The sequence below is a fragment of the Heterocephalus glaber genome, unplaced genomic scaffold (genome assembly GCF_053883595.1).
Source record: "Heterocephalus glaber isolate CG9 unplaced genomic scaffold, H.glaber_assembly_v1.0 deba00001472, whole genome shotgun sequence".
Taxonomy (NCBI): Eukaryota; Metazoa; Chordata; class Mammalia; order Rodentia; family Bathyergidae; genus Heterocephalus; species Heterocephalus glaber.
The window spans coordinates 93,299,606-93,314,633 of record NW_028258315.1 but is presented as its reverse complement, the minus strand read 5'-3'; the positions used below and the strand labels follow the sequence as shown (position 1 = coordinate 93,314,633).

At 37.5% G+C, this 15,028-nt stretch overlaps 1 protein-coding gene across 11 annotated transcripts in view; it reads left to right on the top strand.

Moving 5' to 3' along the window:
- Positions 1-15,028, top strand: part of Cfap20dc (CFAP20 domain containing) — a 241,213-nt gene that overhangs the window by 3,195 nt on the left and 222,990 nt on the right. For 6 of the 11 annotated variants that reach the window (XM_021244038.2, XM_004864448.3, XM_087182491.1 and 3 more), the window contains exons 3-4: positions 2,111-2,204; positions 11,122-11,194. In XM_021244038.2, the coding sequence (XP_021099697.1) occupies positions 2,111-2,204; positions 11,122-11,194 (167 nt within the window). Of the gene's footprint in view, positions 1-2,110; positions 2,205-11,121; positions 11,195-14,838; positions 14,900-15,028 lie in introns of those variants that run through there. The other 5 variants (XM_087182493.1, XM_021244040.2, XM_021244043.2 and 2 more) reach the window with 4 other exon arrangements.

Here is a 15,028-nt window from a genome sequence, read left to right as displayed (position 1 = left end):
GCCTTTGGCCATTGGCCCTTGTTTAGTTTTATTTATTTTCTCTGTCTTCACTTCTTTTTCCTCCAACCCAGAAACCAAATTCTCATTTCAGTCACTTTCCGGTAAAGACATTGGATGCTTTCACTCTTTGTCCTTTCATCATGTCTGATGAGCCAACCCTTTCTGAATCCCCAGTCTTTTCTTTGCCTGCATATGGGCTCCTGAGTTCTTTTGGAGAAAATAGCTATAGCCTTTTAGATTGGTAACAGTGTACATCCAGCCTGAACAGCCCAGAGAGTTATCCTATTTCTTTATTATCTTCAGCTTTGCACCTACCTAACTCCCTACTCTCATTCCCCAACCTATATCCAGGATAAGCCCTCCTCACTCACCAGGAGAGCTCATGACTACTCGAGGAAAAACAGCTGTTAGCTTGCTGCCACCAGGTCGAAACACCTGTATCTACCCCTACCCTTTCTTTCTCTTGCTGTCTCCTGTTTAACCAAGAATGCCTTTGTAGGGTCTTATTCCACGGGCTATTTTTAAAGCTCCTATTGAGTGCTTGCAAGCATAGCATTACACTCTTTAGGTATGCTCTGTGCTATTATGTAATCGAAATACCACCTCCTTGTGAGATAGGGGGCTGTATACTTATAGATAGGCCATAAAATTAAGACATGGAGAGGGTAAGCTTAAAATTACATAGCTGTTACTATGAATGAGAGATAGATGGTACTGCCAGAGTGTATAATACAGACATCAGGAAGGGCTTCCCCAAGGCAATGACATTTGAGTTTTAAGAGTTCACTTTTTTTTCTTTTTTCTTTTTCCAGTACTAGGGATTAAACCAAGGGCCTTCACACTGAGGTACCTCCCAACCCCCTCTCCCCTTTTTTAAAATGTTTTCATTTTGAGCAGGAGTCTCACTAAGTTGCTGAGTTGCCCGGGCCGGGCTCAAACTTGGAGCCCTTCTGCCCCACCCTCCCAGAGTGCTGAGATCACAGGTGTGTGGCACCATACCCAGCTTGTAAGAGTCACCTAGCCAGAGTGGAAGCAGTAGACAGAAGAACATTTTAGGCTAAGGGAAAAGCATATACAGAGTTCTTCCATCAGGAAAGAGCTGAGAACTTTCAAGAAACTGAAAGAAGGCTTTTGAGGCTAAGAAGAAGAGAATGAGGGAGAAGATGCCGTTTAAAACTGGGACAGAGACCAGAGTATGCAGTAGTTTATGATCATGTTGAAGGTTTTAGTAAGCTGTTAAAAAGTTTTAAATACATGCCCAGCTTGTGCATAGATAGAATACAAAATATACCTGGTGTGTTCATTTCAGATACATAGAGATGCTTTTGTAGTGAATACAATAGAAATTTGTTCCTTAATTTTTAGCAGCCATTAGTCACAGTGCATTTGTTAACATATACAGAAAGCCCAGTATAATGCTGAAGACTGGGAGAATTTGCGAAAATGTGACAAAGGTGCTTTATACTCAGAGACTGAGAATTTGCCCAAGATAATAACCACTCACATTACCACTTTGATGGAAATTGGCATCTTATGTATAGCAAATTTTTCGTTCCTAGGTTTTTCTTTCCTGCTTCTCTCACTTTAGCTTTTTAGGTATCCTTAACTGTAACATTTTAATTCATGTTGATTTAAGTAAATACTATATAGAATGTCTTAGTTATAACAGGTGCAAAATAATTTGGTGAGCCATGGTCTGAAATCAAGGAAATTCCATACCAGGTACAACATAGGCCAGGTGGTTTCCTCAGCATGACAGGGAGTGATGTTCAGCCCTGTGCTGTTAGAAATTGCCAGGTTAAAGGGGAAGAGTGGCCACTAAATTCTGGAAACTCTATGTTAGTGACTTGGGAATCCCTGAAGTTGGAGAACTCCCTGTCATTTGGAAGAAAGATGTCCTGACACCATATAGGAGGGTTACCAAGTGGCTCAGTATGGCTTTTGTATTCCAATTTCCAGCAAGCCTCAAGGAAAGAGAATCTTCAAGGCCTGAACCTGCTTCTAAGTCATTTGAATATGGGGCATTTTGCCTCTGGATTTACAATTTCAATTTTATAGAAGCAGCTAAATAAAATATACTTCAATTACTTGTTTTCATTTCATTCTATAGGAGTTTGATAAAGAAGTTAAAAGTTTTGTGTTTGTTCTGGAAGGCAGCAGCCAAACAAACAAAATTCAGTTACCAAAGGAGAATAAGCAGATCCGTAAGTAAAGTTTTTAATATTGAAACTTTAATAACGTTATGCATTTATGCCTCATAAATAGGTATACAGAATTAGTGTGAATTTTACTGGCATCTGTTAATATGATGTGGTTTTTTTCTAATGTAGAAACTAACTATATGTCAGGCACTATGAGAGGCCTTTTAAAAATATACTCTGAGTGCTTGCTTCGGCAGCACGTATACTAAAAAATATACTCTGGGCCCGGGGATTTAGCTCAGTGGTTTCACCGCCTGCTGCACAAGCACAAGGACCCAAGTTCGATCCCTGGTACCAAAATAAATAAATAAATAAAAAATAAAAAATATATTCTGCCTTTCTATCTACTAGAAATCTAGAAGTATTTTTAAGATTCAGAAGATTATTTAATAGTCGTTAAGTATGATGATAATAGTATTTATCAAGCACTTAACTCTGACCAGTAACTTTCTAAGCCTTTTGTATGTACTAACTCTTCTAATCTTCATAGTAGCTCTTTTTTTTTTTTTTTTTGGTACCGGGGATCAAACTCGGGTCCTTGCGCTTGCGCAGCAGGTGGTGAAACCACTGAGCTAAATCCCCGGCCCCATAGTAGCTCTTTTATGTATGAACAAATTGAGGTTGGTTCCTTATTAAGAAATCAGGTAAGCTGGACATAGTGTATTACACCTGTAAACCCAGCATTCTGCAGGCTGTGGCAGGAGACTGCAAGTTCAAACCCAGCCTGGACAACTTAGCAAGACTCCCTCTCAAAAAACAACAGCAAAAATAAAACAAACAAACAAAACCAAAGGGCTAGGGATTTGGCTCAATGCAAAGACCCTGAATTGATATCTACATGTATGATTATGTGATTTAACAAAAAGCTCAAAGAGTTGGTTTCAGGTCTCACTTTGGAAGCTGGCATTAGTATTTTAAAGCAGAAGAAACTCTGAAAGTTCACCTAAATTTGTGGTCAAAGGCCCAGTGTTGGCAGAGATGAAGTTGAAATTCAAGGCTGTGCCACCAGACTAGGCTTTGAATAAACTGAGATTGATTTAAGAAATATGATTTATCAAAATGATTTATCATATTTTCCATGAGCCGTGTCCTCTGTTTTATTTATTTATTTATTTTAATTAAATTCTTTTATTGGTACATTGTAGGTACACAACACAATTACATTTCTCATTGGGAATTGTACCTTTACATGATGCATCTTGGTTCTTATTTTTTCCCCATTCCTACCCCTCCCTTCACCCCCTCCACCCTTTCCTATTTACAAAGACTTTATTTCCATTTTTTCCATTTCTCAGCATTTTTCCTTTCCCTTCTTTCCTTTCCCCTGCCCCTCCCACTACCCCTACCCCTTTGGACCTTTTCTTCCTATTTTACATTATCGATTATTCATTCTAATCATTGGTACATTGTAGGTATACAATATAATGACATTCATCATTGGAAATTCGCACCTTTACATAATCTCTCTTGGTTCTTATTTTTCACCCTTGCCCAGCCCTCCCTTCAACCCCTCCAATCCTATTTACAAAGATTTTGTTCCTATTTTTCCATTTTCTCATATTAATCCCATTCCCTTCTATCCTTTCCCCTAGCCCTCCCACTTCCTTCCCCTTTGCCCCTTTTCTTCCTATTTCACATTACCTATTATACATTTAGTCCTTATTTACACTTTCAGTTTCTCACACCAGAGAAACTATTTGGTATTTATACATGTGTGTCCTATTTATTTCACTTAAGAGTATCGCCTCAATGTGCATCCACTTAGCTATAAATGTCTCTAATTTCTCATTTTTTATGGCTGAGTAGTACTCCATTTTTTAAGAAACCCACATTTTCTTTATCCAGTCTCCAGCTGATGGGCATTTGGGCTGTTTCCAACTTTTAGCTATTACAAACTGTGCTGCTATGAACATGGGTGCACATACATCACTGTGGTATGATTCTTTTAATTCTTTGGGGAAGATCCCCAGCAGGGGAATAGCTGGGTCAAATGGGACTTCCAGTCCTAGTTCTTTGAGGTATCTCCATACTGATTTCCACAGTGCTTGCACCAGTCTACACTCCCACCAGCAGTGGAGCAGGGTTCCTCTTTCCCCACAGCCCCGCCAGCATTTGTTATTGGTTGATGTCATGATAGCAGCCATTCTTTCTGGAGTGAAGTGGAATCCCAGCGTTTTTTTCATCTGCATCTCTCGAATGTGTGTCCTCTGTTTTAAATGTAGATTTCAGGTGATTTAGCAAATATAAGTAGACAGTTCTTTTTTACATTTATCATTTACTTGGTCCTTCTCTCATTCATTAACAGTGAATACCTGTTGTGCACCAGACACTATGAAAAGACCTGTTGTTGATACCTAATTTTCTTATTTTAATTCAGCTTTCTAAATGTACATAAACTCTGTGCTTTATGTACTATTTCTAGCTGCTACATCTGTGATTTAGATTTCTAAGACTATAAACCAAGTCAGAGAAGTTACAGAGAGAAGATGATTTGCTTTAAAATGGTGTGCCTTTTTTTTTTTTAAGGTTTATTTTGTTTTGTTTTGTTTTGTTTTCAGTATTGAGGACCAAATCCAGGCCCTTTGCATGAAGCTGCATCCCCAGCCCATACTTTTAAATTTTATTTTATTTTTTATTTTGAGACAGACTCTTACTAAGTTTGTAAGTTTCCAGGGCTGGATTGGCAATTGCAGTCCTCCTACCTCAGCCTCCCAGAGTGCTGGGATTACGGGCATGTGCCACCATGCTCAGCTGCCAGCATTTCTTTCTAAATTAACATGAGAAGTAAAGCTTAGAAGAGATTCCTCATCGTGTGTGTGTGTGTGTTTAATAGCAAGATTTATTTTTCATTTCCACATGAATTCATACTTATAAATAAGGTAAACTAAGAAAATAAGCTAGGGGGAAAGGTCTGAAACTGTACTTTATTGTTATAAGAAACACATCCATTTCTGGATGTTGACTTGGTGAGACAGGTAACTATTTTACATCAGTGTTAGTTCTTTTGTTTCTTATTGTTGTATCTATAAAGCCTACCTGTACTTCCATTTAATGCCCTGGCGTCTGTGCACATGGTCATGTTATTGAAAAGATCATTCACTTCTCATTTGGCTCTGAGAAACATTTCTCCTCTACCAAAGGCTAAGTGGTTAAATACAAGCTCCCCTTTCCTGCACTTATCTGTCTTTTTTCCCTAGAAACCAAATTTAATGTATTATAATTACCTTTTTTAATGGAAAGATGATGGTTTTTAATTGCAAGAAGCAGAAGAATCTTTTCATGTATTTCTTGTACTATGCCCTGTAATTAAACATTAATCTTGCTTTTCTGTAGCACATACAGCACTATAACAAATGAAACAGTTTATGTTCTTTACCCTGTACTAATGCCTTTAATATTAGTTATTTGGAATTTTTGATAACAGAAATGTATAGCTATTTTTTTACTTGTATTAAAATGACCTCCCTTGTGAGGTTGGTATAGTTAAGTTTAAATTAAATGTCATATTTTCAATTACCATTTCTAAATTAAGTTCATTTACCATTATGTATTCCTATTTTAAGAGTAAGTAAACATTTTACTTATCCAAGCTTGGCATTAGGTATTTCATGTTGATTCTGACTATATTGGGTACTTAGGAAGAAAGTTTAATAATGAAATCATGGATGTTTAACTGTTCATAAGCAGTATTTCTGAATTAACTTATATTTGAGGATTTCTAAATACATCAAAGTTTTTTTCCCACTCAGCATCCATCAGATAAAAGAATGTGATATGAATATCAGATTGTGCACATCTCTGGGGCAGAGACTTTGAGTCATCTTTGTGCCTCCAATTTAGTGTCTGACGCACAGTTGATGTTCAGTAAGTTAAATTTGCCACATAAGACACTGACAATTGGGATTATAATCTATAGTTGTCAGCCTCTGGCCTTCAAGAGGCTTGAGTGAACCATTCCTCAGGTATGCGCTGTAGCATGGACTTTGCTACAGATTTGCCCATGAGAAGCAGCTGTCATACATGAGCATCTGTCCTCTGGGAAGTCTTCGGGACTTTCTGTTTGAAGCCATTGGTTTTTCTGCCCCAGCATCTGAATCAAATGGTGTGTCTCTGGCCATCAGCATCTCTCGAGCTTTATGTTGACCCAAGTTTCAGCTGCTCTGGGGGTGAGGTTACCTTCAGGAGGTTCCCTGAGGCCTCCTCATACCCTGACTTTGATATTCTTTTTAAAATCATGACTTCCTCCGTTTAAAATCCTTCAGGACTCTGATCTCTTCATTCACCTGATAGTGCTCTTGTCAAAGTCACGAGTAACTGCTGTATTCTTGGATCCAATGGCGAGTTCTCAGCTCTCATCTTACTTCATGTATCAGCAGCATTTGAGAGAGCTGACGACTCCTTGAAATACATCTTCCAGGATGGCCACCCTCCTTTCTTCCTTCTTCACAGGTCTTTCTTAGTCTCCTTTCATGGTTCTTTTTCTTGTCTCCAACCCAACCTAATGTTATTCCAATGCCCGTGGACTCAGTCTTCCACTCTCTATCTACATTTACTCCCTTGGTTATTGGCTTTGGGCTCATTGATTTCAATACCACCTTTATTTTACTGCAGTTTACATTCCCAGCTGAAACTTCTAAACTCCAGACTTGTACATCAACCACTTATGTGACATTTCTACATGCACAGCTTACACGTAGTATATCCAGAGCCTAATTCCTGGTCTCTATTTCTAGAAATTTCTCCTCCTCCAGCAGACTGCCTCATTTCAGTTGTTAGCCACTTGTCTTTTCAATTGCTCATACTCAGAAGTCTTAATTAAATCAGTTTCTAGTTTTCTTTACTTTCATTCAATCCATGAAGATCCTGTTGGCACTATTTTTAAAGAAGATCAAGAATTGGACCACTTCTTGCCACCTGCAGTGCTATTCCATGGTCCAAGCACCTTTGTTATGCTTGCATTACTGCACTTGTCTTCCAGTTGTGTCCCTCTTTGTGACTTAGCCTCCCTGTAGTCTGCTGTTCAATTAGCATCTAGATTAATACTTCACAATTGTTAAGTAACATTTAAATCGTGTTACTGCGTTGCTGAAAATGCCCCATCTCTCTCAGAGTGAAAACCAAGTGTCTGAAGGATAGTTAAGAACCTGGCAAGCTCTTAGCTGTTTGACAGTGTCTCCTCTTACTCCTTCGCTTGCTGACCCTGTTCCAGCCGTACAGGACTCTGCTGTTTGGAGCCATGGCCCAGTGCCCTGTCACTGCCCAAGCAGAGGCTGAATCCTCCAACCAGAGTAGCGCTTTCTTTCCCCAGAGGGCTGCATGGCTCACTCCCCTCTGCTGTCTCCAAGCATTTAGTAGGATGCCACCTTCTCAGTGAGGCCCACCTGACCCTCACTTAAGTTACAGCCCGAGCTTCACCTCCCTTCTCTGCTCCTGATTCTTTCTGCCCTGCTTCACCTCCAGCATCCTCTACTTAGCTCACCAGTTAACGTGCTGTGTCATTGTTATGCTCGAGCATTGTTTTTTCACCCATCACCAAAGCAAGCCGCTACTGCTAGAGACAGTTTAGTCTGTTTTTTCACCTAGAACAGTGCCACCATCCTAGTGGACATTCAAGTAAATCTTCATTGAACAATGACTGAATGGCTTCCCACTGATTTTTAGGGTGACCCGCACCTTCCACATGGCCCTCAGGGCCCCACGTGCTTGTCTTCTGACTCATCTCCTCCTGCTCTTCCTCTTCTGTGTCCTACCAGCTCCTTAAGCCTTGGCAAGTTCATGCTGCCTACTACCTCCTTTTCCAGCACGGGGTGGGGCATTCTCTCCGTCTCCAGTATTTGTTCCTCTCTCCTGCTTCTAAACCCATTGCCTGTCAATTCCTTCTTATTCTACCCAGCAGAATTCCAGTGTTATTTGAGAAAACTTTTACTCCTCCTGCTCCTCTCCCAAGGACTCAGCATTATATGCCTTTATACCCTTGACCTTCTGATCCATGGGTCAAGAATATAAGTTCCAAGAGGACAGAACTTATTTACTGAAAAACACTGCAAAAACTTCACCAGTGAATCTCATACATAGTAGGTGTTCAGTAAATCTTTGTTGGATGATAGGGCTGATTTAATAAGTACCAGTGATTTCTGTGAGGTATAATCAAAATTGTTAGCCCACTTTTTTAGATGAAAACTAAAAGGCCCCAGACAGGTTTACTCATTTGACCACAAGATACAGAATAGCCCATAATTACAGACGTAATTATTTTGTGTTGAGATGGAAGAGGCACACTTCATTGTGCTCTTTGTGCCAGAGCCGTGGTAGTAATCATGGAATGAATTCACTTGTGATTTTTCAGGGCATTTGTAAGGGATGGCTGTAATGTGGTCTCATCCCAGCTATCTGGACAATATAACTCTTGGAACATGTAGCAGAGGTGTCCAGTCTGTCATTTGCTTTAATGAAACCAGTGCTTAAAACTCTGGTGGTATTTTACTAGGTAAGTACATTTTAAAATATTCCCAAGAACAAAGAGCTTAACCCCTTAAAAATAGGCAGTTTGTCTCAAGCAGATAACAGATTATAAAACTACCAAAACCTGCATGTTTCAGGAAAAAGAAAAATTTTTTACATATTTCGTATACTTGATGAACATTTTTTGATTAGCAGAAGTTCACATTCAGCATTTCTTAGAATGATTTTTAGATATAATGTAGACATGAAGAGTCAGTTTAAATTTAGTAAGCTACTGGAGAAACTATTTCTGTGGAGTTTATTTAGCATTACTGACACATAGGATCTGTCACATGTTACTAAAGTACTTTTTTCTTTATCAGATCATCACAATATCGTTTCATCATGCTTCTTTTAATCTCAGAGGCAAAACCTTTTGGAACCTAGGGCTTCTTTCTGTACGTGAGAAAGCCGAATTACAAAGCTCTCCTTTTTTGAGGGAAGAAATCTTTCATTTCTAAAATGAAATTTAGGCTCATACAAAAATGCCCTGTATGTGTAGCTCTTTGTGTTTGAAGGGAACATGACTGATTCATTGAGATTGGTGGCATAAATTAGGGACCTTTTTTAAAGATTGATTTCATTTATCCTGGTAATCTCACAGCTGTCTTCACAGGAAAACACTGCAGGACCAGTGTGTGACAGGGAAGCACTGCAGGACCAATCAGTACAAGGTGCAAGAGAGATTTATTAGCAATGCCTTATTTAAGTTGGTCTCATTTTGGTGTCTCACTTGCTTCTGTAGACCTTGCTTCACTGGCTGTCCCCATAAATATCACAAAATCAGATTTCTAGAGAATTTTCTAGGGCCAGAGCCTGTTACATCCATATTTATATTACATTCCCTGCTCTCCTGTTGGCTCTCTGGATCAGTTTTATAAGCTTAGTACTTTTAGATAAAAGTTATCTCTATATGCTTGATTAAAATATTATTAAACATATCTGATCAATATGTTTATTATTTAGAAACTAAGTTTGAGATAAACCATAGGGACTCTTTAGGTTGTTCAGGAATGTTACCAGTTTGCTGTAGGAATTATAAACCAGGTCTTTATATACACCACCAAAATGTACTGTTACTTAAAAATACTCAAAATTGTTAAGTAGTCTTAAGTTAGAATAGATAGAAAATGGCATTATTTTAGACCAGTTGCTTTCCTTGAAGTCTTTTATTCACCTGATGGCCTGTACTATTGGCTTGTATAGAAGTTCACAGACAGAATGAAGATGTCTGTATTTACTAAGCATCAAAATAAAAAGGTCTGAATTGCTTGTTTTAGGAGATGTGATGCTAAACATCTGTTGAGAGCATCATAATTGAGAGATCAAACAAAGTTCAAAACCTAAGAGAAAAAGCATTAAGTGAATGGATCTGGATAGCTAATATAAAATCAATTGATTTTAAAAAACCAGTTGTAGGGCCGGGGATTTAGCTCAGTGGTTTCACCCCCTGCTGCACAGGCGCAAGGACCGGAGCTCGATCCCCGGTACCAAAAAAAAAAAAAAAAAACCAATTGTAGACTTCAGCTATCAGAAGTACTGTAGGAGCCGGGCATGGTGGTGCACACCTGTAATCCCAACACTCTGGGAGGCTGAGGCAGGAGTATCACAAGTTAGATCCCAGCCTAGACAATTTAGGAAGACAAAAAGATCTTTTTCTCTCAAAACAAGAAGTTAAAAAGAGTCTATGATATAGCTCAGTGTGAAAGCCTTGGGTTCAATTCCCAGTATCATTAAAAAAAAAAATAGGGATTTGTTTTTCTCCAAATATTTTTTTATCTAGATGACAGTAGTAATAAGGGATAAAAGCTGTCAGTTCTTTCTTGGAATTAAAATATATTAAATTAACAAAAGTATTATAAATGAAAATACATTCTTCCATCTCATTGTGGACACATTTAAAACTGTATGAAACACACAATGACTTAGCAAACCTTCAGTTGTCATTGTCATAATTAGAATTGTTTTTCTTGAGCTATTGTTTTTTATTAAGTTGTTTAGTACAGTTAAAACTGTCAGTGAATAAAAATAATTGCCACATGCTTTTATGGCCACCTTGATGGGAATCTATAGTTCAATTTTATATGTCTCTGTTGAGTGCAGGTTATGTGTATACTCTCTTGCAGCCTAATAAAAAATAGTAAATGAAACATTATTATTTTTTAACTTTCATAAAAATTTCACCAAGGCCACAGATGGCACTTTAAAAGGCAACATTTCTTGTTAGGGTTTGATTTGATTTTCATCAATTTTTTTCACTTTCATAATGAGGTTATAACTCATATAATGATATTGCAGGTCTGTATATTTCTGAAATGCTGGAAGCTTCAGCTTGTTGATGATATGTGATTGTGTTTGTTTATGTGTACGTATAAATAGTTTGAACATCTGAATTTGTATTTTCCCTTTCTTGTTCTAGTTGGGCTGATCCAGAGGTTTCTTGTACTTCAGATTTACATACCCCTGGGACAAGACTTCTCTACTGAATTGCTGTAAGATATACAGAACTTCTTTGAATGTTTTATGTGTATTAGACATTTGATCTATTGAAGCAGTACTACCAGTCATTAATTTTCAGTGGCAGCTTTTGCATTAAATAGTAGTGACTTATCAAGTCGACATGAAATAATTAAGCTAATTTAATTGTATGCTTTAGATATCACTATACTGTAGCATTTCTCTAGGGAAGGAAAGTAAATTTCATCCATTTAAGGAGAGGTCAAAGGAGTTTTATTTTGACAATAACTGGCCAATAACTTGGCGAAGTACATAGTGCAAAAGTTTTAAGATTTGGGTTCAAATAAAGGGTGATGTTATATTTTGTACTGTTTGTGTTCACAACTATGGTTGGCTTAAAACTGATTGAAATACAGATTGCTATAGTTTAGGTATACAGTATTCGTCCTTCCAGTGTATGTGTAGTCAACTTGGAATATGTTTGTTTTAAATGGCCTTGCTAGATTGTTTAGCAAATATGAAAAGACACATTTTTACTCAGTTTAGCTTCTATATGAGATAATACTATGAATGAAAATAACATTTGATTTGTAGATTCACATAGATCTTAACTGAATATTGTCTAAGATTTCAATACTTCAAACTATTAATTTTTTGTAATTAGTAGTTATACAAGGTTATGCTTAGGTTTTTATTTTCCATGTTAGAATAAATGACTTTTCTTACCAGTGAAGATAATTTTATGCTAATTTTACCGGTGCCAACTAAAAGAGACAAAAGAGCATAATTAAATGAGACTCTCATAAGTTTGATAATCATTTCTCTTATATCAACTTAGGATACTAATGATTTATTGGTATGGTGCTGAAGTATGAATTTTTAGTTAATAAGATGCAGTCTTGTTTTCTTTGGTGATAAAGAATAGATGGAAAATCTTGTACCTTTGTTCAACTTTAAACTTCTTTAAGCTTCTAAGATCTTGTTTTATCATCTGCCATGGCCACTAAGATTCTTTGAAATAGTTCTTAGAGTAAGAAGACCAAAGCATTATTTGATGCTGTTCTGTAGCACTTTCTGATTCTGCAGAAAACGCATTTTCAAGACTCCAAAGACATTCTAAAGGTACAGAGAGTACCACATAAAGCTTTATTTTCAGTGCAGGGAAAAGTGGTTTCTGAAATGGAAGAAGGCAAATTATAGAGTAAGCTTTTAAATCTCCTCACATAGAAGTCTAGTTTAGCTCCTTTTATTCTCCAGATCTCTCTCCCACCTGCACTTTGAGCTTCTGCAGAAGCAGTAATGGAGAACTGGTAGTTGGCCTTTGGATCAAAGCTGTGCAGGATATTTGGGTGAACCTTGGAACAGAATCTTTTGCCAGGGAGACTTCTCTTTCTGTGCAAAATTAAGTTTTATTTGTGCCTCCAGACACTTGAGCTGATCACCTGGGCCCAGGCATATACCATTTTAAGTAATAGCAATTAAAGCTTTAATTATTGAGAAGTTATCAAGTGTCTTAGTTTCATTTAGTGCTAGCAGGAAAGCAGCTGATATCTAAGTAAGCCTGACTCTCTCTGTTTTACCCCATTAATAGTATTCTTGGCCTGTTTAAGGATGGAAAAATATCTTGAGAGGTGTTGGCATTAACAATTAGATTTTGAATTCAGTTCACTATAATTGATTCCCATGTTCTCATATCCACATGGACAAACATTTATTTTCCAAATGGTTTTAATTTTATCATTTTAGCAAAAGAAGTATCTTATTGACAAAGGTTGAAATTATTAAATAAAATGGAGAAGACACTCTGTTGTGACCTTGTGAGTTTCTCAGTTTATAAAAAAATGTATATGACTCTGAATTTGTTGCTAACAGGTAATTAAAATGTATTGCTGTTTTAGGAAGTAATGACAGTGACCATGTTGTCACCAGAAGAAAAGTAGAACGAGGAGTATAGATTCTCTTTTCAACCATAGCTTTCTTTTTTCTCCTTCAAATGAAGGGGCTTTCTTTCAGCACCCTTAATGTGATACTGTGTTTCTAGCAGCATAGCTCTAGGCTATTTTAAATAATACATTTCTCTAACAAGCTGGGAAAGTCACATAGGAGAAAGATAGTTGGCTTCTAAAATTTTCCATTGTCAGAATGGGAGAGGCGTTTTGGTTCACAAAGGTACCTTTATACATCAAGAAGTTTTCATAAGTGGGGTTTTGCCAGCTGGTTTATGAATTTAGTAATTACTTCCTCAGCATCTTCCTGTGTCTCCCGTGCCCACTGAATGATTATACTGCTCAGGAAGAGGTTATGCATGTGGGTTAGTGCTTGCTTTAGAACCAGCAACAGCACTGCTTGAGGAACCATTCGTTCAGTGAACAAATTACTGAAATCCTGTTATTTAATCTGTACAAACCTCCCTGCACTCCCTGCTACTCTCTTAGTCCCAAATCACCATCACAGTTTCCATGATAGACTGTTCCAGCTTTCCATTGTCCTCCCCAGCTTTCTCTTGTTCGAGTGTGGTATCAACACCACAGCTAGAGTGATCTTTCTAAACAGCAGCTGGAATTCTCACTGAATTTACAATAAACTCACAAATTCTTATTACTCCTATGTGCTCTGCTCTCTCCTCTCTCCCTGCTCTTCTCATACCACTCTGTCCTGAGCTCAGGATTCGTCTGGCCATGTAGCTTTTTCCCTTCCTCACGTGCAAGGTGAAGTCTCTTCTTAGAGTCCAGTGCACAGGTGGTTTCTGTCTCCATCTATTTGCCTAGCTAACTCCTACTCTACAGGGTCTCTTCTTTCAAAGGGCCCTTTTTTTAACCCTTCTCTCCCACTAGCTAAGTGATATTCATCTCTTACATCCTTCCTAGCATCCTGTTCCTTTTCTTCATTACATCTCTAAAAGTTTATTTATGTATTTATTGATCATGTGTCTTCTTTTCTGGTAGACTGTGAGTTCCATGACTTAGCGTGATACTCCAGCATCTAACACATGCTTGCCATATAACAGCCTCTGAAATATGGATGGTTGAACAATGGGTGGACTAACAAACAGTAATATCCCTGTCATCATATAGTTTATTTTGAGGATGAAAGACCAATCTATATTTTGATAAATGTTATAATGACATAAGAGTGATATCTGTGGGGACCATGTGAAGTATTAGGTACAGAAAAGAGTGGATGGATCTGCAGTCAAATTCTGCTTTGCTTTTGTGGAATGAGTACATTACTTAACTTACCTCACCTGTAGGATGACAGTACTAATATCTCACAGGTGTGTCATAAATACTAAATGAGAAAATTAACATGAAGTAATAATAACTAACATTTACAATATAGCTAAGCATCAGATTATCCTAAACACTTTATTTTAGCTCAGTCCTCAGAATAAGGATCGTCTGGTGATCATAATTACTACCTCCGTTTTTATCGCCAAGGAAACTGAAGTCCAGAAAGGTTAAGGAATTTGCCCGAGTTTACAAATGTACTAGCTCTTAGAGTTAGGATTGAAATATGTAGTCTGCACTTAGAACCTATGCTGTGTATCACCATGCCATGCTGCCTTACTTGTAGATATTTTTTTGACTGTACAGACATATACAGGTAGTAAATATAGGGTAACTATTTCTTTTGCATTTAGTACAAGATGAAAGTTCTAAGCCTTCTCTATCTTCTTCAGGGGCTTCTTATAATACAGTTTTATTACTGGAGTTCCAGGAAGAAGAGTGTTTCATGCTGAGGTAGTTTTTTTCCTTATTCTTTTAAGAGAGAAATTCCTGAGAGTTATAAAAGAATTTAGCTTGTTTTAGTATACTTTGGATCTTATATGTGATAATATTCGTATTAGACATTTTAAATGAAAACTAAGA